The following is a 21,203-nucleotide window of genomic DNA, read 5'->3' as shown; positions in this document are numbered from 1 at the left end:
TACAAGATACTTTACCCAGTATTCTTGAGTGTGACATCGAGATGGTTTATAACTAGACATCAAGCAGGGACTTAAGTAATGATAATGATGATATATAATTTGTAACTAATAGTAGAGTATACTAAATGATTGATCTTGAGCACGAAGCTCTATACAAAGGAAATCCATCTTGATTATATAAACCTTCGTGCCTATAGCTAGTCAGGACCGCCAGCGCTCCTCAGGGGTCCGTAACGTGACTCAAGGCCACGTTACCCTAAGTTAGTCATGTGACGCGGCGTTTGATGATAGCCGTCGTAACACTGAGAATGAGATAAAGATTTTGAGGTTCAAATATTGATTAGGAGAGCTCACGTGCCAGCTCAACACTAAAACCTGTATAAGTCACCGCCTTGGTTCATTCAGGGCTCAAAAGCTTATATTCAATTCAACATACGCTGGTTTCGAATTCTGCTGAATTATAGACTAATTAAGCTTAGGCGTCCAGTTGCCGCATGAATCCTTTCCACTCAAATATTTCCCCACACAGTTTGCAAAAAATATATTATCAAATATGAGATGCATCCCAATAACAAGTACAAGCTGGTCGTTTGGCCGAGTGGTCTAAGGCGATGGTTTTAAGAAGCTTCATTTGAAGTAGAAATCACCATTATCGAGAGATGCGAGGGTTCGAACCCCTCAGCGACCAATTATTTTTTTTTCGGCATTTTTTAGTCCTTAAGTGGAAGTAGTTGGATTGTCTTTTCTTTTCCACCGGTAGGTAACTAAAGTAATGAGGTGAGTAAGTAGGAAAGAGGCTTTAAAGGTCTGCTTTTTACAATTATTTAGATAAGTTAGATAGTAGATATCTATTTAATAAAACATAATGCTCGATATGAATAAAACAGTAATATATGTAGGAGATATTTTATCATTCTTTATCGACTTTATTTAAATGAATAGATAATAATACTTTAGATAAATTCCGAATTGTTTCCTTCGATTTCGGAGGTTGCTACCTCTTCCTTCTTGTAACCCTCTTTACATCACTAACTGCTAGTGCTGTAGATCTTATGGAGACATGCCGCGCCTAAGGGTAGTTCTGCAATTAACTTCATGATTCAATTCAAACTTGTAAATTGGATTCTACGGCTAACTAGCCGTTCGGACAATCCCGACGTAGTTCGGCTTAGATATACTTTGAATATGTACTAGGTAGGCTTATCGATGAGGGGTCATCCGATAAGGAAATCCATCTATTTCAACTTCATTCTCCCCTTGCTACCAAACCCCCGTTCTCACAACAATAGCAACCCCCTCAAATATAAACAAAATGTCATCACCCACACCCCTTGGTCCTGCGGCCTCCAAGGGTCTCACAAAAGAACAGCTCGACACCTTTAACAAAGATGGCTATTCAATAATTCCAGGCGCCCTTTCCCCAGAAACAGTTTCTTCCCTTCTCTCTGAAACGCATTCTATGTTGAACAATTTCTCATTGGAAGATCATCCTATGACGAAATTTAGTACTGGAGAGGGTGAGGAGGTCGAACATGTAGGGGATAGCTATTTTTTGGAGAGTGGTGATAAGATACGGTTTTTCTTTGAAGAGGGTATGTGTTCCAGGGCTTTTACATTCAATTTCGAGTTCTCCATGTCCATATCTATATTTACCCAATGATACATTTTCATTATTTTTTACTAATCCTAAAATCAGACGCCCTCTCTCTAAAAGGCGAACTCCTAAAACCCAAACACCTCTCCATAAACAAAATCGGACACGCCCTACACACTCTCTCACCCCCTTTCGCCGCACTCCTCTCACCCCAATCAACACACTCACCCTCCCTAATTGCCAAATCCCTCGGATTCCAACAACCCCAATGTCTTCAATCAATGATAATCTGCAAGAACCCTGAGATCGGGGGTGCGGTCCCAGCACATCAAGACAGCACATTTTTATACACCGATCCACCCAGCGCAGTAGGTTTCTGGTACGCGCTCGAAGATGCCACGAAGGAAAATGGATGTTTGAGTTTTTGGCCTGGGAGTCATAGGTGGGAGGGGGTGGGGAAGAGGTTTGTGAGGAAGAGTGGGGGAGGGGGAACAGAGTTTGTGGGGAATGACGGGGAGAGGTTCCCGAGGAGGTTGGAGAGGAGGGAGAAAGGGGACCAGGAGGAGAATTATGTGTTGGGTGAAGTTAAGGCGGGGGATTTGGTGCTTATTCATGGGAATTTGTTGCATAAGAGTGAGAGGAATACGAGTCAGAAGGGCAGGATTATTTACACGTTTCATGTTATTGAGGGGGAGGCGGTTTATGATGAAAGAAATTGGTTACAGCCTCCAGAGGGGGGATTTACTAGGTTGTAGATTTTGGAATGTATTTGAAATATTCTGAACCGTTGCTTTTTGGTAATTTGAAATTTCGAGGAAACACTGTATTCTACTGTGCGGTTAGGGTACAGCTTAAGTTAGATGATATCACGGTGTATATATCTTGGACTAAAGGTTCACAGATGAGATTAAATTTATACGGATATTAATTATATCATTGAAATGATAGGATAGAGGAGAGAACGGTATGAAGCCTGGAAAGTCCAAGATCCTAAAATAAAGGAATAGGTTAACACCAAAATAAAAGTAAAAGTAGAGTTAGAGGTAGCATAATGGGAAATCTAACTATCGCCTTGCGTAGAATAGGAGGCAGGATGAGCGGAGAACAAAATATTATAGGCCGATGCATTTAGTGAAAGTACGATATAAGGATAGTGTAGAGAGACATTCTTAGTTTTAAATCTGAATTAATTATAACGTGATATAAATAAATGTAGAAGTAGAAGTAAATGCTTTTTGACAAATATGCGATGTACTTGAGCGAGCTATTTTGTCGATGAATGATTAGATGGAATATATATGTTGGGTAAGTAGTGAAAGAGATGTGAAGCAATAAAACCTTAACAACATATAATCTTACATGTTAAGCTTTCGTTCGAGTGAGCGCAGATAGAACAAACTAGTGCTGTGGATTTATCCTTGAGATAGATGATGGGACTAATAAATGATCCTATCAGATCATGTCGGATTCATAGTATCTGAAACTCAATTATTGAAGGATACCTAGCTAAATATCCATAATAATATCAGAATACCTGTAGAAGGGAAGAAGGAAGGAAGAAGATGAATAAGCATATACCTATTTTGGCCACATATAAACATAAAGCACTTGGAACTTTTTTGTCCTCCAAATGACACATGTAGAGCTCGAGAGAGCTGTTCTCTCAAAGGAAATGTTCCCAAAATTGGAACTTCCATTATCCATCTTCCTCATTCAATTAAGAAGCCTGAATCTGAGCCTGCTTAGAAACAAGGTTCTCCCAATATGACTGGCGTGATTCAGTGCAGACCAAGAAACCTACGTAGGATAAAAATCAAAATCGCATTTGATGGGTGTTTCCCAGGACGCATTCGTCTGATAAGCTTTTGATATAAGTAAGTTTGGAAAAGAGACTGTTTTTTCAAATGGGCGAAAAGAAAAGATGAAATGGGGCTGATGGATTAAGAAAACCGTCCTCGTGAAGGAAATGGCATTTAAGAAAACAATGCGGTTGAGGGGAGCATGTTGTGAAGGTAACTGCAAAGGAGAAGTGGTCGTATAGGGAAATATGGTCGGTAGCGTGGAGTATTCTGCTAGTTGTAAAGGCTGACAGGCACTACGAAGTGGAAGTTGCTGAGGATAATATTGGCGCAGTAGGAATAAAGCCATTGTCTGGGTCTCTCAGTCGATATGTGTAGATTCAAGAATTTCAAGCGCCGGTAGACTATTGTGGTATCAGTCAACGACTCAAATCAGTGCAACATAAAGAAAGAGTGATGAAATGTCTATCAAGATGATAGTCAAGAGAATTATCATGATCGGGATGATCATATTCCAAACTGACCGCCTTATTGGAGTCCACGTCTTGTATTGATCCGTGCGTGCGGATTTCCCACCCATGATTCTTCATTTCCTCACGTATGTAAGATGGGGCCCCCCTCCTACACGTTGATAATGATATTTCGTATGGCGGGGATGGCTCTGAATTGAGCATCGACCAAGGCCAACGCCTCGGCAACAATTTCGAAATTATCAAATCTATCGAGTATAACCTCTTTATCGGTATTGACTACATCTGCTTCAAGCGTAATCAAACTAGCGCAAAACTTCTAGATTTCCGCTAACACGCGAGAGCTCTCATCTTTGAGGCAACATGATGAAGCTCCAGATAATCGAAGCGTGGGAAAGAGATGTGGATGTGCAGGATGGAACGGGCATTTTTACAGCCAATCCGAGGAAGAAAGGACTCAGCAGCGACCAACGTTAATTCTAAGATATTCTCTGCGTAAAGCACAGAGCTGGCTTCGTCATAGACAGTCTTACATGTGAGAAGGAGCGCCGGAGTAAGGCCTTCGTGTCTAAAAGGTCTATTTGGGGCGATTTCTCCAACCACTAAGAGGTGCTCATAAATACTGTTGCGAAATTCGCTAGGAAGGCTGAGGAAGCTAGTGTACATGCCGTCGGTGGATTGTGTTTGATGGCATCTCCGTCTTGCTGTGAGATACAGACGTCACTTATTTCTTCACACGTTCTGTGCGGTCACAATGGATATAAAGGTCCGATAGATGTGAGATATACTGTTGAGAATGATGAATGACTGTAGAAATGATAAGATTTTGAAAATGGGTTAAAAAATGATTGTGTCAATCAGGTGATGGTGATTCAACGTGCGACGACAGCAAACCGCGGTTCCTTAGCAGTCAGCTTCAAGTCCTAAACCTCAAGCCTCACTTCTAGTCTCACCCCGTACAACATCAATCTACTTTTTTCGTCCCGGACTGCATGAGGTACCCAAGTGACACAGCAGTTACAACAAATACCAACCTCTATGCATGAACCCGTACACCTCGGGATCCTTCCCTTCTTCATTCCCTATCTTCGCCATTATCATAACCCAAAGCTATAAAATGAACAAATAAACAAACAAATAAGTGAATAAGTGAACGAGCAAACAAGCTAAAATTGTATTGCCTCTGTAGCCATATGTACTACTTGTCGAACATTTTAGCCATATATAAATTAAGTGTCGAGAAGAATACAATTCTATTGTTCCAAAACCAAGGTAATGTAAATGCAAGTACTGTATTCCAGGAACGGCCGAGGCTATCTGCTTCATGTTTGGATTTATGGATGACACTTATTATCCTGACATTCTCAGCATGGTAACGTTGTATGATGGTCAGCGGGAAGCTGCATATGTTGGTAAGATTTTCAGATGAGCCTCGGCGCTATCGTAATTTTTGATGCAAACGCAGTGCAGGAGACTAAGTATAATCAGGATGAAGCATGCTTTCATTAGCCTAACTCCTAGGTTCTCACCATTAAATCAAATTAATTAAATCCAAAACAGTCCATCAGTCGTATACGCGTAGATTCATACAGCCAGCCCCCTTAAAAATGCTCCAAATGCAGAAGAACAACCACCCTTTGCTAAGCGTCTTGTAAAATCTTGCCAAAAGAACAATCAATGTGTTCCCAGAAATATAGATACCGCAGAGAAGTAAAACCGAAACGTTGTGACCATATTAGTTTGTTTTGACTTCGTGTGTGTTGATCGAAAAAAAAATCAGCCGGAAAGTCCTCCGTATCGCTCACTTGGTATGAGTTCGTAGCCATCTTCAGGAGAGAACGCAAAGGCGGAGATTGCAATACATCCAGCCGACACAATCGAGATACACCAACTAACAGTGCAGAAGATCCATCCCTTATCCAGCCTCCAGCCCGGAAAGAATTGTTCATCATGGTCATAAAGATATGCCTATCGATTGTCAGTATCATCTCGCCCCACGCCCCATTCATCCCTAAGGTAATGACAACATACCACAATACTCATGCTAGCCGCTTGAACTACACCCACTAGCACCAACATGAAAACTAGTATTTTCCAACCGGTTTCTCTCTTCTGTTTGCCACCAAGTAGCACAACCACATATGCAACCAACGTAACCAATTCTACCACAGCTGCGAAAGACATGAGAAATCCCACCGATCGCCACATAGAGCAGAATCTTCGATCTGGCCCCGCACAATCTTCAGGTGTGGGGAAATGAGAAGAGTGGCCCGTCAGCGAACTATAGCCGCGATGAAGTCCTATCGTTTTCGTTACATGATTTCCGTTCGGCGTCGTCATATCCCATGAAATCCAATCGGGTGTGAAGATTGATACGAAGGTCAATGTCGTCGCTATACATATGAAGTAATTAGCTTTTATCCCATACTATTTTCGTTATGAATATGGGTGAAGTTCAAGGACAAGAATTTGAAAAAAGATAATTGGTATAAAGAATAACAAACATACCGGCGACAAAAGCCGCGAGAGCGATGGTATAAACAAAAACTCTCGTCATCGTGCTGTAAATGTACCCAAGATTACTTTCGTAACCTTCCTGAATTCCACCTCTCCTCTAACCCTAATGTATTTTCCAATCTCGTCTTCCGCTATTTGGAATATCGTCTGGTTTTCAAGAGAAGTGAAATGAAGATGGAAGACAGCGAAAATCTTTAAAGAAACTTGGAATGAGGGGTAGGAGACGTTGAAATTGAATCAGATGGGTCTTAGAAGGTTATGCAGCAGGTATGTGCAGTAGGTATGTGCAGTAGGTAGTACGTGCAATATACCTATCTATACATGTCCAGGTGCAATGCACAAACGGCGGCCTGCCTGCTTAATCGTGCGATTCGTCAATAATGAAAGTCTTGCAATTATCGTTCACTAATGGCGGTGAAAATTATATGGGAAAAATATCCGATTCCTTCAATTATATTTATCGAGTCTCACAATGTTAAGAAGATGGTGTTGTGCATGTTTGAAGTGATGGGATTCTTTTGATTTTATGGAAGGTGGTGTTGGTGGCAGATAATGAGGGAAATGTCTAAATTTGACACAATGATTGGCTGGCTTCAAAAGTGGAGGGTCAGAATGACGTTGACGGCTCGCGAGTAAACGGAAGACACCAGAATACATACCTAGTAATAAATACATGCACATGATCACGAGGACCGATTTTGATATGATTGCATATACCTACCTAGGTATGCAGACGAGGCGTGCAGAAAGCGCTACGGTATCACAAAGTTACTGATAAGAAGTACCTAGCAGTTATTACATGAGAAATGATATTTTATTGGTGAAAGAGCAAAGATGTATTGTTGCCCATTGACTTTCACTTGGGGTATCTCGGATGATTTGGTTATCGAATGATCCAACCACAAGCATTAATTAGCCACCAACATGTATTAGTCCCTTCAGCCATACATTTTAGGCCATTTATAAGGAAAAACATTATGCACTTCCATCCCGTCCCACGGGCTCATTCATTGTCCAGTAAATGTTGGTAGCATGGGAACATTGAAATTGTTCCAACGTCGCCAATTACAACAAGTCCTCAAACCCTGGTATGTAATGAGAGATAACACGTGACTAGTAGCCCGCCCTCGTTCACTGTTGTATGCCGCCCTCGCTGTCCTCACTTTCACTGCTGCTCGACCTGTCTTCGCTGGATGAATCATCATCGCTATCCGAACCAGATGAACTGCTTGATGAACTACTTGATGATTCGTCCGTGTCATCACCATTTGCCATCGATTCATCTTCGGAGCTGCTGTCATCCGAGTCACTACTTGAGTCCGAGTCAGAAGAGCTCGAATCATCCGCGGCAAGTGTTCGTTGCTTTCTTTTTCTTCCGAGCTTTTGAGTGATACCATCGTTCAATCGCAACCGCTTTTCTCCGTCCGTGGCCACAGGTTCTGTTTCTGCAGTTTGCGTGTCTGTTGTTTCTTCCGAGGATGAGCCTAATTCAGCAAGCGTTTGCTCAGCTCTCATTCTTTTGGCTATTCTCGGAGCCATTGCTACGTCCGATAGTCCCATGAGTACCCCTTCTTCGTATCCCATTTGAGAAGATGCGCCAGCAGCAGTCATTGACGCAACATACTCGTTCATAGCGAGATCGTACTCTCTTTGTCTTTTGTTACTGTCTGCCATTGTCGCTGGAAAACCAGAAGCGTCTGATTCTCGATCTTTCACCTTGATAGCTAATGCCTCGTCTCGGAGTCGCTTTCTCACCCCTCCCTGCAAGCCTCTGACGTACTCGTAGAGGAGATGAACGTGGTCGGAAGGAACGACCTCAACGTCGAAAGCGTGTTTCAGTAGATGATTTTGATGGTTCTTATTAAACTTCCACGTCTCCCTCGATTCGTGATACTGTCTTAGATACGCTAAGAACGGACGTGGAGCGGCGGTAGGTTTCGAGACCTTCGACTTCTTTACTGACTTTGGAGACTTTAAATCCTTCTCGTGTGTACCACTTTGTGGTTTGTCTTCGGATTTTGGCTTCTTCACTCTTTTCACCCTTCGTTCCTTTTCTGGAAGCGTGGTATCAAACTGTTCTTCGACTATAGGTGGTGCGGGAGTTTCAAAAGCTTGGCTAGTGGAAGGACCGTAGAAGAAGTCGTCTTGAGCTTTCTGATCGGCTACCCAACCTAAGTATAACTGTTTTATACTATCGCCATCTTGTGATTTCGTCTCTGGAGTGAATGTGACTGACTTCTTTAGCGCAGACTTTTTAGGTGTAGTAATTGAATCGGGAGCGGTTGGCCGTAGTAGTTTAGAAGTAGGATGAGAGTTGAGATTTTTCGACTTTTTCGAAGATGTATCGTGCTCGAACTCGGTGTCTCTTGGCCTTTTCCTATTTGCGATTTCGATTTCTCTAAGAGGTTGGGTAATTGAGGCTTGAGGATTGATATCTGAGGAATCTTGGGCCGACTTTAACTTCAAGCCTAATCGTTTCCATGAGGGGATTCGTGGCGCACCTCCACTCGCGGAAGAAGGTATCATGGCGAAGGATCCGAGGAATTGGAGAGACTACCAGCCTGCAAATGCATGAACTGAAGTTTACACTCTATGTACGGCTTGTTATTATATAAAAAACCAAAAAATGATGTTCAGATTGATGTTGAGTGTGAAGGTCCGCAAAGTAACTTTTTTTCTTGATAAGATTTCCCGCCGCTTTAAGTTCCGGCGCTAAACCATTTTGAACTAACATCTTAGTCCAGGCTTCAAGCTTCCGCGTGTAAAGGTTGATAGCTACTGTCTGTACATAACAATCTTGAAGCTTCATAATCCCTTCAACATCCTGATTCCTCATACAAAAAATCACGATACTTTTTGATTCAGCTCTACCATTAATCACACTCGCGAGGTGCCCCATCCTTCAAATATAGCTACGCAGTCAACTTCTTCAAAATGTCGGGTACGTTTGTTCTGGCGCGCCCGCTTCCAGACAAGCTTCTGGAGAAGCTCAAGCAGATTAAGCTAACAGTTCTAAATAGGTAGCGCGGGTTATGATAGACATATCACAATCTTTTCTGATCAAGGAAGATTATATCAAGTCGGTACGTAGACACAGACGCAAATAGAACTGTTAGAGCCATGGGATTCGTAGGATCTTCAGCTTTATTGACCTATCGAGATCCTAATCCGACGCAAACATGCCATGATATTTAACTAACTGTTCTTATGAGGATAGAATATGCTTTCAAAGCCATCACCGCTGCGAACATTATGTCCGTAGGCATTCGAGGAAAAGATTGTGCCGTTGTCTTGTCTCAAAAGAAGGTCCCCGTACGACACATTGTTCCAGATTCTAATTCTAATTCAATACTAATATATTGGTGGTCCATGTAGGATAAGCTCATCGATCCATCATCCGTCTCCCACATCTTTCAATTGTCACCATCCGTAGGATGCGTCATGACAGGTTCTATCGCAGATGCAAGAGCCTCCGTCCAGAGAGCTATTGGCGAGGCTGCAGAATTTAGATACAAGTTTGGATACGAGATGCCGTGTGATGCCCTGGCAAAGAGGATCGCCAATATCAGCCAAGTCTATACCCAAAGAGTAAGCTTACCTAATGGAACCTCCGTTCGGGATCTTGGATACTATTGTATCCCTCTTCACCTTGCTAACCTAATAATTTTTTAGGCATACATGAGACCATACGGTGTTGCAACCACCTTGATATCGTTGGATTCTGAGTTTGGTCCTCAACTGTACAAATGCGACCCAGCTGGTTACTACACTGGCTACAAAGGAACGGCTTCGGGCCCGAAACAGCAAGAGGCGTTCAACCATCTGGAGAAGAAGCTCAAGAACAAGGATTGTGCAGAAGGAAGCTGGGAAGATGTAGTGGAACTAGGCATCACAACTCTGAGCACAGTTCTCAGCGTCGATTTTAAGAAAGGAGAGTTGGAGATTGGTATTGTTGGAGGCCCAAGAAAAGACGGAAAGGAGGGTACAGATCCGGGGTTCAGGGCTTTAACAGAAGAGGAGATTGACGAGAGGTTACAGGCAATCGCAGAGAAGGACTAGTTGTCGATCATGAGTACAAAGATGAGGCAAGATATCCAGAAGAGGCAATCATAAATTACGTTCGGTGATACCAGCGAATGACTTGTCAAGAAATACTATTGCTATGAAATTACATATATGATGACAATTGCATTCGATACCGAGAAAGCATAGACGAGAAAGCCACATCCTTTGTGTCATCTCATCAATTAGGCGCAACAAATTTGTACTCTGCTCGGATGGAAAAAGGAAACGAAACGGAAACATAGCCTCATCGTGGCTTGACTATTGATGTACTGAGAATATAGACGATCCATATCTAGTTCTACGACAGTGCGTGTGCAGTTTTTAATCTTAGATGATTTTAGATTTTAGATTTTCGATGATCTTAGATGATCCGAGTAAATTCAGGACATGATTTCTTTACCACAGACAGCATTAATGAGCTAGCATTGCGCAGCCCTACCAGGAGATAAAGTTTTGGTGGTCAATGTCATTTTTTCATCGAATCATCAATCATCTCACATCTCGAACCAAAATATAGGACAGGGAATAGACAATATTGAGTATTGAGGATCGCAGAAGGGTAACAGGGTGGGGACCCAAATAGGATTATTGTGTTTACCGAAGTTACGGATATGGAAATATTTGACGTGCGGTGATGAGAATAATCCCCGAAGAAATCATATCTTGGTAGTGGGCAAAAGATGGTGTGTCTTATGTCCGTAAATGATCTACCCCGTAGTTTGTATCAGGACTCAGGAGCTTTCTCCATGTACAGATAGCTATAGGATAGCATGCTATGGTCGGAGCATAGCACACAGTGCGGTATGTAATGATACATATGCGTCGATAGGGTTGGTACCTGGCGCAGTCACCGCTTGTCCAATGCGAGTGAGATGCTATCTACACCTTCAGCTATAGTGATGTTATAGTCTGGATCCGAGGTTTCCTATTGGTACCAAGATCAGATGGCAATACATCTTTGAGCCTTCAACACGCATGGTTTTCACTCTCATGGCGTTTTTGCGAGATTTTTATTGGATTAGATGAATTGACTGGTCAACTAGGGTTCACTAGGGTTTGAAGGCTGAATATCTTATCCTTGCTGCCACGCGAGCGAGCAGGTACCGAGGTGAACATCATTACTTTTAAGCTCTTTTTTTTTACCCTACCTCACTGACCAAGAAAAGTAAAAGGGAACCCAATCCATTATCCACATTTCACGCTCCACGCATGCGGAATACATATACATAGATTTGATTGTACATCATGCAGGGGACCCATATCCTTTATCCACAATCTATCTTTCATGTAATCCTCTCATCATCCTCTCCCATTCCTTCCCACGTTCCAATGCCTACATTCCGTTACTCTGTGCTTCTCACCTTCCTCTCCTTAAACCTATCTCGGGCCATCCAATCTGAACCCTTGAACATGTAGCAAATCACTGCCGTCATACATAGCCTGGAAAATACTCCAATTGCTTAGTATTCTTACATCCTTACATCCTTACAGCTCGGTAGGGTTTATACTAGCTTTGAGCTCGTCACTCCCGTATCATTAGCATCGGACTTCATTGTGGGGCACAAATGGCTTTCTATACCATGAGAGTCACTCAGTGGTATCTAATAATTCCAATGGAATCAAAGAATTGGCTTTGCATCAGGCTGAGGTATCCTCCCGTTAGCCAGCCACGTCGATGCTCAAAGTGGATGATCAATATCCAGAGTGAACGTTTGCTCTAGTTAGCCATGATTTGAAAAGCTTCATAAACGGTCGGGATGGCTTCATCTCTCCAAGACATCAACGGCACAGTCTTTCATTCAGTTCCTCATTGTCACGTCTCCACTTCCTTCACATTAGCAAGTCGTCCTAGTGTTCATTTTCCCGTTGTTTGGCGTCACAGATTCTCACACACACCCATCTACATACACAATGGCGGACGGATGTAAGTTAATTGATGTTCCTACTATTCCAGACTAATATTTGTTCTCGTCCCTACAATGCATTCGGAACGGATGGTACTCAGTTAACTTTGTAACTAATACAACGTCTAGTAAATGACCAAAGAACTGCTCGGGTAGCAGATCTTCTCTCTGATTTCCGCACTCTTCAATACTACATCGCTGCTGCTTCTACTGAGCCGTTAAACATGGATGACTACTACACTGAAGGATATGCCGCCCTTCGTCAATGCTCCCTAGATGGTCAGCATATCCTAAACTGTGCCGCCGAAACTCGAGTTCCGCGAGTTCGAGGTGGTGCAGATGAGCAAGCTAAAGCGGAATTGCAACAGTACGCCTCTCCTTAGCCATAAATTCATTCCACGAGGCCTGCAATTGGATCTCAGGTGATTTTCTATGCTAATAGTAAGAAGGGTACACCTTGATGCTTTTTCTCGCCGGCACGAAGCACAGAAGATCTACCTCCGCCAAGGTGCAGCACAGCGCTGGATCACTTACAGAGATCAAATATTGCAGGGCCAGAGACCTCATACCGGGCACACGGATCAATTGAACGCATGCGATGCGCAACTCCGAGCTGTAAGTCAAAGGTCATTCATTTATTATTCATTCCGAGCATCCGAGTCGTTATTCAGTCCCGGATATTATGCATGCGAGCAAGGATCCTGCCAACTTTTGATCTTTCAATACTATTGATTTTAATCGTACTGATTTGGGAAACAGGAATTGGTATCTATCACGGATGAGGCCATATACTCGGATCTGAGATCGTCAGATTACGGAATGGGGCGCTGGACGCAAGAAGATCCGAGCTTGAGACATGTTCAGAGATGGGTTCGGGCTAGACGTTAAGCTGTCAGTGTCAGTGTTCGGAATTGGAGCACGTGGACGCGGATATGTGACTACCGAGGTTGAGTCTGATGTGTAGGAGGGGCTGATGGGCGGATGAAAATGAAAGGAGGGTTGTAACACTATTGTATGGATGTTTTGAACGTGGTCGATTGGGAGATGGAATGGGATGGGTAATGTTTGATGACTCGATCAAACTAGGATTGTTTAGGACGATTGGACTTGGCATGGCATGGGCTGGAATTTCCTTACACATAAAATGGGCTGGCGGCTGGCATGGGGTGGCGCACAATTGGTTTTTCTCCCGGCCCTGGTGGTTACGGTTTGTTTGGTTAGGCACTTATTTCTTTACTTATTACACGGGGTTAGACGAGCGATAGTTCGGTTAGAGCATAGAGCTGCGCTAATGTGTCTAATGTTAATCTATGAATCAAACTATTGGGACGTGTTACCGAGCTTCTATATGATATTATTGACATTGACCTTTCCAACTTCAAATATCCAACATCGTGAATCCTGTCATGCTCTCTACATCATTTTTGAACGAGAAATATATACTACAGCCTCCTATGGCGGCTAACCAAAAAACCATATGCGTACAATTTGCCTGGACCCCACATGATCAATTCTTCTTTCGACCAATCATTCTATAGAATATCGAATCCCCCACTCCCGAAAACGTGATCCAAAAATAACTCATGGAGACTCATCCTGTCTTACTATGGACACAGAGCGCGATACCACATAATGACAATATCATACCAATCCAGGTATCTATCGCTAAATCAGCCCTCGTGCTCGTACCCGGGAACAAAGGGCTTTCGAATATTTGTTCCGATCAACAGTGTTGATCTCAAGTGAAGTGGGGGTGAAGAGGAGGGGACGAGATGAAAGAACTTACCCCGACTGATCACTTTTCTTTCTACCCACCATTCTCCTAGTACGGTGAAGAGAAAAGCGAGGGAGTTTGTAATGGGGACTGTCAATGAGAGTTCTATATACAAACTTAGCATCATCTACGTCATCAATTCCACGACTCCATCTGTCTTCAAATCATAACACCAAAAAGAACACTTACCAGCTTGACCAATCAACAGAAAAAACCAAATACTTCCCGTCAAATTCACTACCAAGGGAATTGCATATCTAGGATTTCTCAAAAGATCCACAACTCCGAAAAACGCGCCGTACAGCTTCGATTTGAGAAAAGAGTTCGTGACTGAAGGAGATGAGAGAATGGGGTGAGAGGGTGGTTGATGGGTTCGTGCGGCGGCTCGGATAAAGGGGGTTGTGAAGCCCCAGGCAATACCGATGAGGAGGAAACCGATAATATAGCGGAGGATTGAAGGAGCTGAGGTGTCGGGCGGGGCGGAGGTCACTGGGTCTGATAGGAGGATGGGGGTGGGGGAGGGCGCAATGGTATACATGATTTTGAAGGGTTAATGTATGGGGGGGATAGGTGAGTGGAGAGCTTGGTTAGGAAATGTTAGGTTGCAGGTTGGTTGGGAGGTTGGATGGTGTGATGAAAAGGGCGTTGTGCATTTCTTGATGGTGTAAGGCGGGGACGAGATAAGGTTTCGACACACCGGCCGGTGTTCGGGAATATCCGAAGAACAAGCAAAAGCGGCGCGCACGGGGTATGTGTAGGTTTTTTTCATTCAATCAATAATAACGGACAAACAGACAACTTTGATATGATCAAAACTCTCGATCCCGGTCGACCTCATCAATGTTTGGTATTTGGTAGTTAAAACGAAACAGCCGCTGATCTTCCATAGATCTTTGATAAATGAAGCTAGAATCTTGGAAGCTACGGAGTACCTGCAGCAAATAGACTCCACCAATGGGTATCGATGATTTTCCGATCGATAACCATTTACAATTAAATGATTTTCGCCATTTTCGAGGTCGGACATTTTTGTGATTGGGCGCCGGGCTTACTCATCATGTCTGGGAAGAATGAAGAATACCTTACTTCAGCCACTCCAGCCACTTGAAATGATGGTAACCGCCGTAACCAAATCAAATTCTGGTTTCTATTTTTACTGTTCTTCCTCCCTTATGGATGAAGCTGTGTAAACAAGGATTATTTTATACTGTGATTCGAGACAAGGATTGAATTATGTACATACATACATTTATCCGGACCCAAGCCCCGATTTTCGTCATCAGTTGGAAATCTACGATATCTGTGAATTGTATGGGAGAGGGAAGTGAGGGAAATATTACGAAAAGTTAAATCAACCGAATGTAAATAAAAACAATGCTAAGTCAATTTATTAGCTATAAATGAAAAGTTTCAATACGTGTAATTCAACGATAACATTTACTCAATCCTATCAACACCTTCCTAGTAGATGAATCCATTTCTTTGTTTCTCATTAACAATTGTCCCAAGGTAAAATCCCGACAAGGATAACACCAGCCTTCGCCATTCTTTCTCCACGATTTCAGCCACTCCCTTTACGACTTTCGCACAACTTGCATACAGAAGAGAGGGAACACTTTGAACAACCTTTGAGTCAATCCACTGTAGACCCGCTTCATCGCAAGTAAAACGGGCACCATTTCTCTTCTCTCAAATCAATTCTTCGAAATTTCTGGACCGTCAGCCTTTTTTTGATTTATCCTGCATAGAACGGTCTGAGATGCAAGGGTCCTAACGCGAAGAAGTACCTACTCGGCGTCGACTTGGGGAATATCAGTCGACCAATTCCCAGAGACAATGCCTAGCTAGAGCTGGTGAGGGAAGAAAGAAAGAAGGGAGAAAGAAGCTCTTTACTACACAACATTCGAGGCCGAGATCAACTTTACGACTTGGCATACGACCTCGACCACGACCACGACCTCGATCTTGAGAATTATTATTTACGACCATTAGATTATACACATTGATTTTCCTTTCTTTTAACCTACATACGTACACATACGTACTCCCTTCCTTAACTCCTTCATGATGGCCACGAAACCTAAAATGGCCGGCATGCATACTGCTGGAATCTTCTCAGATATGACGGTTGATGGCCCAGAAATTGGTACTCTGGTTGTTATTGTTGATCGAGCGAAGAATCTACCGAATCGGAAGACAATTGGCAAGCAGGATCCCTATTGTGCAGCACGACTGGGCAAGGAAGCAAAAAAAACAGAGACGGACAAGAGGGGTGGACAAACTCCTCGATGGTGAGTACCCAATTGGAAATAATTATTAGGTTTCGTTACTGACAAAGCTATGTAGGGATCAAGAGCTACGATTTACAGTGCACGATTCGCCGGATTATTATCAATTGAAGGTCTCAGTTTTTAACGACGACAAGAGAACGGATCTGATAGGGGAGACTTGGATTAACTTGCAAGACGTTATCGTTGCAGGAGGTGGACAAAGTGATGTGTGGCATAATTTAAATTTCAAAGGAAAATATGCAGGAGAAATTAGGGTCGAGATCACATATTACGATAAAAGGCCTAAACCAGAAAAATCAGAGAGACCAGAAAGGAAAGAACTGAAACAGACCCAATCGGTCATTACACCATCTACATCTGCGCAATCGATAACGGACTTCGGAAGTGTGAGTGGAAGTGGGAGCACGAGAGAAGGAGTGAGTGGACCAAGACAATTGGGAGCGAAATCCGTGGTTAAGAGACGACCTCTGCCATCCGATCCCATCACCGGAGCTCCAGCTCAACCGCCTGTCGCAGCACCTGCGCCGGCTTCGATTCCTGTTGCGGCACCAGCGCCTGCCGAGCTTGTTCACCCTCCTTCGCGAGGTTATCAAGCACCGTCTGCAGTTGATCATGTGCAAATGACCCCTACTCGTGGATACAGAGAACCCCCGTCCTCGATGTCTGATCATGTTCAAACGCCGCCTCGCGGATATCAAAACCCACCAGATCACATCCAGACACCACCGCAAGGGTATCAGATGTCTTCGAATGGTATGCCGGATCACGTTCCTCGAGGATATGCAAGTACGCATGTTATTCAGGATCAACCTTCGCCCCGCGGATATCCAGGTCCTGCCAATATTTTTGAGCCTATTCAATCGCAGCGTGGATATCATAGCCTTATGATGGCTCAGGAGCACACACAAATGCCACCGCGTGGGTACCAGAACGGATTCGCTCCAGATCAGTCATCTCTCCAAAGAGTAGAATTCAATGCACCTCAAGCCCGATATAACCAATCTCAAGGATATGATGTAAGTCCAGGATCAACACCATATGGAGCACCTGAGGATATGATAGCTGGGGCATCACAAAGTTCACAACCAATGCGAAATAATGATAGATATGAAACTTACGACCCCATGTCCCGCAACGATTACGAACACGGTCATGATATAAATCAATACTCAAACCAGGAAGAGGATCCTCGCGATAGATACAATGGATCTCATATGATCAATTATGAGTCCCAACAGCCAGGCCCATATGAGCTTCCGACGAGCCCTGGTCCTCCACCCCCTCCTCCACCAGCTCATGCAAGTAAAAATGTGAGCCCGGCACCACCCCTTGCCCAACCTAGAGCAGTTCATGGCCGTCCCGTTAGCAGGGGAGATTCGAATCCTTACAATACTCCAATGGATGATATGCACCGTCATTCAAACCCTACATATACACAACCTACTCCAGCTTATCAAGCCTACAGTCCGTCAAAGATTGACGATCAGCCTCGAAGGTCGGGAAATGGACATCCTCACCTTCCTCGACATAACTCTTATGATTCGAGAGATTTAAGATATAATGCTGGTCATGAGGACATGCAGCCAACTGTTGAGGACGCTCCACCCATTCCAGCACCAGGTCCAGGGCAAAACAGTTATCAGCCAATTATTCCACACAGAGGCAGCGCGCCAAGTGCCATGCAACAGCAAACTAATGAGATGTATGACCAAGTACCAGCACCGTTGAATTTAAGACATCGACCTAGTGGAAATAGTGTTGCAACAACTGCTCCTAGCCATCAACCTTCGATTAGCTCGGGTGGTTATGCGACCTCTAGTTCTATGTCTTCTATTAGCCACGGCGCTTCTGTAACCTCGAGACATTCTTATGGACAGCTTCCGTCATCTCGTCAAGATAGGAGTCATTCTCTGGGTATGCAAAGTACTAACGGAGATTATGGTTTACCGGAGATGCCACCAACTTTGGTGCCAGGAATGGATCCAATCATTGCTAAGGAAATATCGGATCGAATCTATCAGGAGAAGCGCGCAAGTTATAGCCAGAATACTAGCAGCTCGCAACGGGGGAGATATCAAGAAAGTTCAAGGCATCAACCACAGCAGATTCAACAACCTATACCTCTTCCCTACCATGATAATTCTGCTGTTGTACCATACTCGCCACAAGCAGCGTATGATGATCGCCAGGGTCGATATACTTCTACTGCTATGGTGCCTGTAAAGCCTAGGGGTGCCTCTCCTAATCCTGCGATGGATAGACGAGGTGTATCTCCTAATCCCATGGATAGACGAGGCGTATCTCCCAATCCCATGGATAGACGAGGCGTATCTCCTAATCCTATGGATAGAAGAGGTACTTCACCCAATCCTATGAGTAGAAGAGGGACTTCACCCAATCCCATGGCTAGAAGAGGAACTTCTCCTAACCCATCTGTCATGCGAAAACCGGTCAGTCCTGCTCCTGAGCCTAGAAGGTTATCCGGTATTGCATTCGGACCGGATTCATATGATGTTTTCAACCCAAGTCTAGCAGGATCGAAATCTGCGACATCTCTAAGCGCTGCTTATGATTCCAAAGACGACCCGGACGCCAAAATCATTACTTATGATGGTAGAGAAATTGATCCGAGTGATCATATTCCCGAATCCAATTACGCACCACTTCTGGAACAGAAAGGACCTAAATACGCATCCCAAGTGCCAGATCGCAATTATCGAGCTCAGCCAGCAGCACAGCCAATGCCATCAACTGGTCGCAAGCAATTACGTCAAGCGGGGAGACCTCAGTCAATGGTCGTTTCTTCCCCAATTTATTTCAGCGGTGGTACACCTGATCACCCTCCAGCTACGGCTCATAGAAAACTTCAAAAGAAAGCTAACCGCATGTCCGCACAACCGGCATATCATTCATCCCCAAATGTACCAATCTACAAAGATCAAAATTACGCATCTAGTAGAACATCAATGCATAGACCTTCCACGGCAGAATATGCTAATGAAAATTATTCGCCAAATGGTTATCAATATGGAATTAATCCTAGTAATGGAGGATTTGGAAACGGATATAGAGGCTCGGGTTTACCGGTTGTACCGGCGAAAATTCCAATGGCGTTACCGGCCCCGGTCAGTAGTGGTACAGGAAGAGGTGGAGCTGGAGATGCGTGGGCGCTGTTGGAGGAAATGAAGAATATTGATTTGGGAGCCCCAAGTTCGAGAAGGAGAAGGTATTGAGGTGAATTTTTAGGTTAAGGATCATGGCTGATCATATATGGGGGCATTGAGTGGGCGATGATGTGTTATATATTTTTGTATGATTTGAGATGGTTATTTTTGGTTGGTCGCTTGGTTTCTTTATACCTTTTTTGCGGGATTTTTACATCCTTTTACTTTCATGTACGTTAGGTTAGATTGGGGCGGGGATGGGAGGGACTCGTTTCGTGAAATTTTTATGGGGAAATGGGCATGCATGTATGGCGTTTTTTGTTTCGGGCGTGGTCAGTGGTCAGTAGGTAGCGGTAAGAGGACTGTGGATTGAAGATGGGTGGGATAGGGATGGTTAGGATGGATATTGGAATGCGGAGACGAATGAAGTCTGTTTGGCTAGGGTGGGTTGGATTGGGATGGAAGGGAGGGGAAGAATGGAAAGGAAGGGAAGGGAAAATGGGAGGAAAGATTAAAAATGGGCTAGAAGCTGGATTAGGGAGGACATGCGTATAGGGAGGACATGCGTAGAGGGATGACGGGAAGGCGGGATGCCGAGAAAAGAATAAATGGATAAAATAAAGACAATTGAACACATTATCAAATGCATAAATGCATAAATGCAAGTCCTACTTATGAATATCTATATGCTTGTGTGTATAAATAAGCGAGGGATTAAGTGGGTAAGTAGATAAGTAAAGTCGATGAATTAAACCCAATCATATCGAGTCGTTAAATTAAGGGGTAAAGAGCTTTGATTGTGACGCCTCACACCTCCGGGTCACGTGGCATGCCCCGTTTGTATTTAATCATAGGAAAACTCGCTACTCTTGTTTTCCTTCTTCTTTTCTCCTTAGCTTAGTATTTTCTAATACAAGATACTCTACCCAGTATTCTTGAGTGTGACATTGATTGGATCGGATTGGATTTGATATAACACTGATTGATATAAAAAGAGTAGTTAATACTCCAATACAACTTAAGATAATCAATATAAAAACTCAAGAGTATTGATATTTCAAAGTATTGATATTTCAATTAGTAAATAAGTAAATAAACAAATAAATTATTCTCTCTCTTTTTATATATTTATACTTATCCCCTCATCTTCTCTGATCGTCTTCTTTTTCTTTGCGATGTTTAGTTTGAATAGATATTAGTAGATGGATATATGGATAGATATGGAGATAGATTTTATTTATTGTATAGTTTTGAGGAGGTGGTTTGCATTGTGAATATTATAGAAGGAGGTAGGTGTCACGATTCATTAATTCACATGACCTCGAGGACCTTGAGGACCTTTTGGACCTTAGGGTCCCAGAGGTCCTCAAAAGATGATATAGGGTATATAAACATTCATTTAGTCTCGTAGTTAAGGAGCTTCGTGCTCAACTTAATTATCAATTAGTTTACCTACATTCTACTTGATAAAGTAACGAATTCACTTCCAAGTGAATACCAGTGATAAAGCCTTAACCCACAACTATTGACCAGACGAAACCTCAGGTAGTCGCTGCCTCCAGTACAGTATCGTTACAGTAGGGGAGGGGAGTGGATAGATTTAATTTGATTTTGTTTGAGGGGTA

The 21,203-nt window shown here is 43.3% G+C and overlaps 8 protein-coding genes and 1 non-coding gene across 9 annotated transcripts; 6 read left to right on the top strand and 3 right to left on the bottom strand.

Moving 5' to 3' along the window:
* Window positions 1–584: 584 nt before the first annotated feature.
* Window positions 585–688, top strand: SS1G_14544. Its single transcript has one exon. It is a non-coding gene; the product is annotated as a tRNA-Leu (tRNA).
* A 624-nt stretch (window positions 689–1,312) lies between these two features.
* On the top strand, window positions 1,313–2,349 carry SS1G_05232 (hypothetical protein; the record flags this gene model as incomplete). Its single annotated transcript, XM_001593754.1, has 2 exons — window positions 1,313–1,592; window positions 1,697–2,349. 2 exons carry the CDS (start codon window positions 1,313–1,315, stop codon window positions 2,347–2,349), a joined length of 933 nt encoding a protein of 310 aa, XP_001593804.1.
* Window positions 2,350–3,971: 1,622 nt separating this feature from the next.
* SS1G_05231 (predicted protein) lies at window positions 3,972–4,670 on the top strand (the record flags this gene model as incomplete). Its single annotated transcript, XM_001593753.1, has 3 exons — window positions 3,972–3,991; window positions 4,370–4,438; window positions 4,505–4,670. 3 exons carry the CDS (start codon window positions 3,972–3,974, stop codon window positions 4,668–4,670), a joined length of 255 nt encoding a protein of 84 aa, XP_001593803.1.
* Window positions 4,671–5,639: 969 nt separating this feature from the next.
* SS1G_05230 (hypothetical protein) lies at window positions 5,640–6,420 on the bottom strand (the record flags this gene model as incomplete). Its single annotated transcript, XM_001593752.1, has 3 exons — window positions 5,640–5,831; window positions 5,895–6,256; window positions 6,372–6,420. 3 exons carry the CDS (start codon window positions 6,418–6,420, stop codon window positions 5,640–5,642), a joined length of 603 nt encoding a protein of 200 aa, XP_001593802.1.
* Window positions 6,421–7,511: 1,091 nt separating this feature from the next.
* SS1G_05229 (hypothetical protein) lies at window positions 7,512–8,906 on the bottom strand (the record flags this gene model as incomplete). The annotated part of the gene is made up of 1 exon (XM_001593751.1): window positions 7,512–8,906. The coding sequence occupies one exon, from the start codon at window positions 8,904–8,906 to the stop codon at window positions 7,512–7,514; it is 1,395 nt and encodes a 464-aa protein (XP_001593801.1).
* Window positions 8,907–9,314: 408 nt separating this feature from the next.
* Window positions 9,315–10,439, top strand: SS1G_05228 (conserved hypothetical protein; the record flags this gene model as incomplete). Its single annotated transcript, XM_001593750.1, has 5 exons — window positions 9,315–9,321; window positions 9,401–9,463; window positions 9,598–9,692; window positions 9,756–9,968; window positions 10,053–10,439. 5 exons carry the CDS (start codon window positions 9,315–9,317, stop codon window positions 10,437–10,439), a joined length of 765 nt encoding a protein of 254 aa, XP_001593800.1.
* Window positions 10,440–12,356: 1,917 nt separating this feature from the next.
* Window positions 12,357–13,237, top strand: SS1G_05227 (hypothetical protein; the record flags this gene model as incomplete). Its single annotated transcript, XM_001593749.1, has 4 exons — window positions 12,357–12,369; window positions 12,479–12,716; window positions 12,799–12,964; window positions 13,109–13,237. The coding sequence occupies 4 exons, from the start codon at window positions 12,357–12,359 to the stop codon at window positions 13,235–13,237; spliced, it is 546 nt and encodes a 181-aa protein (XP_001593799.1).
* Window positions 13,238–13,940: 703 nt separating this feature from the next.
* On the bottom strand, window positions 13,941–14,661 carry SS1G_05226 (hypothetical protein; the record flags this gene model as incomplete). Its single annotated transcript, XM_001593748.1, has 3 exons — window positions 13,941–14,008; window positions 14,136–14,228; window positions 14,313–14,661. 3 exons carry the CDS (start codon window positions 14,659–14,661, stop codon window positions 13,941–13,943), a joined length of 510 nt encoding a protein of 169 aa, XP_001593798.1.
* Window positions 14,662–16,190: 1,529 nt separating this feature from the next.
* Window positions 16,191–19,647, top strand: SS1G_05225 (hypothetical protein; the record flags this gene model as incomplete). Its single annotated transcript, XM_001593747.1, has 2 exons — window positions 16,191–16,414; window positions 16,470–19,647. 2 exons carry the CDS (start codon window positions 16,191–16,193, stop codon window positions 19,645–19,647), a joined length of 3,402 nt encoding a protein of 1,133 aa, XP_001593797.1.
* Window positions 19,648–21,203: the final 1,556 nt, after the last annotated feature.

Source organism: Sclerotinia sclerotiorum, genomic scaffold (assembly GCF_000146945.2).
Source record: "Sclerotinia sclerotiorum 1980 UF-70 scaffold_6 genomic scaffold, whole genome shotgun sequence".
NCBI lineage: Eukaryota > Fungi > Ascomycota > Leotiomycetes > Helotiales > Sclerotiniaceae > Sclerotinia > Sclerotinia sclerotiorum.
This window is presented reverse-complemented; position numbering and strand designations above follow the sequence as displayed.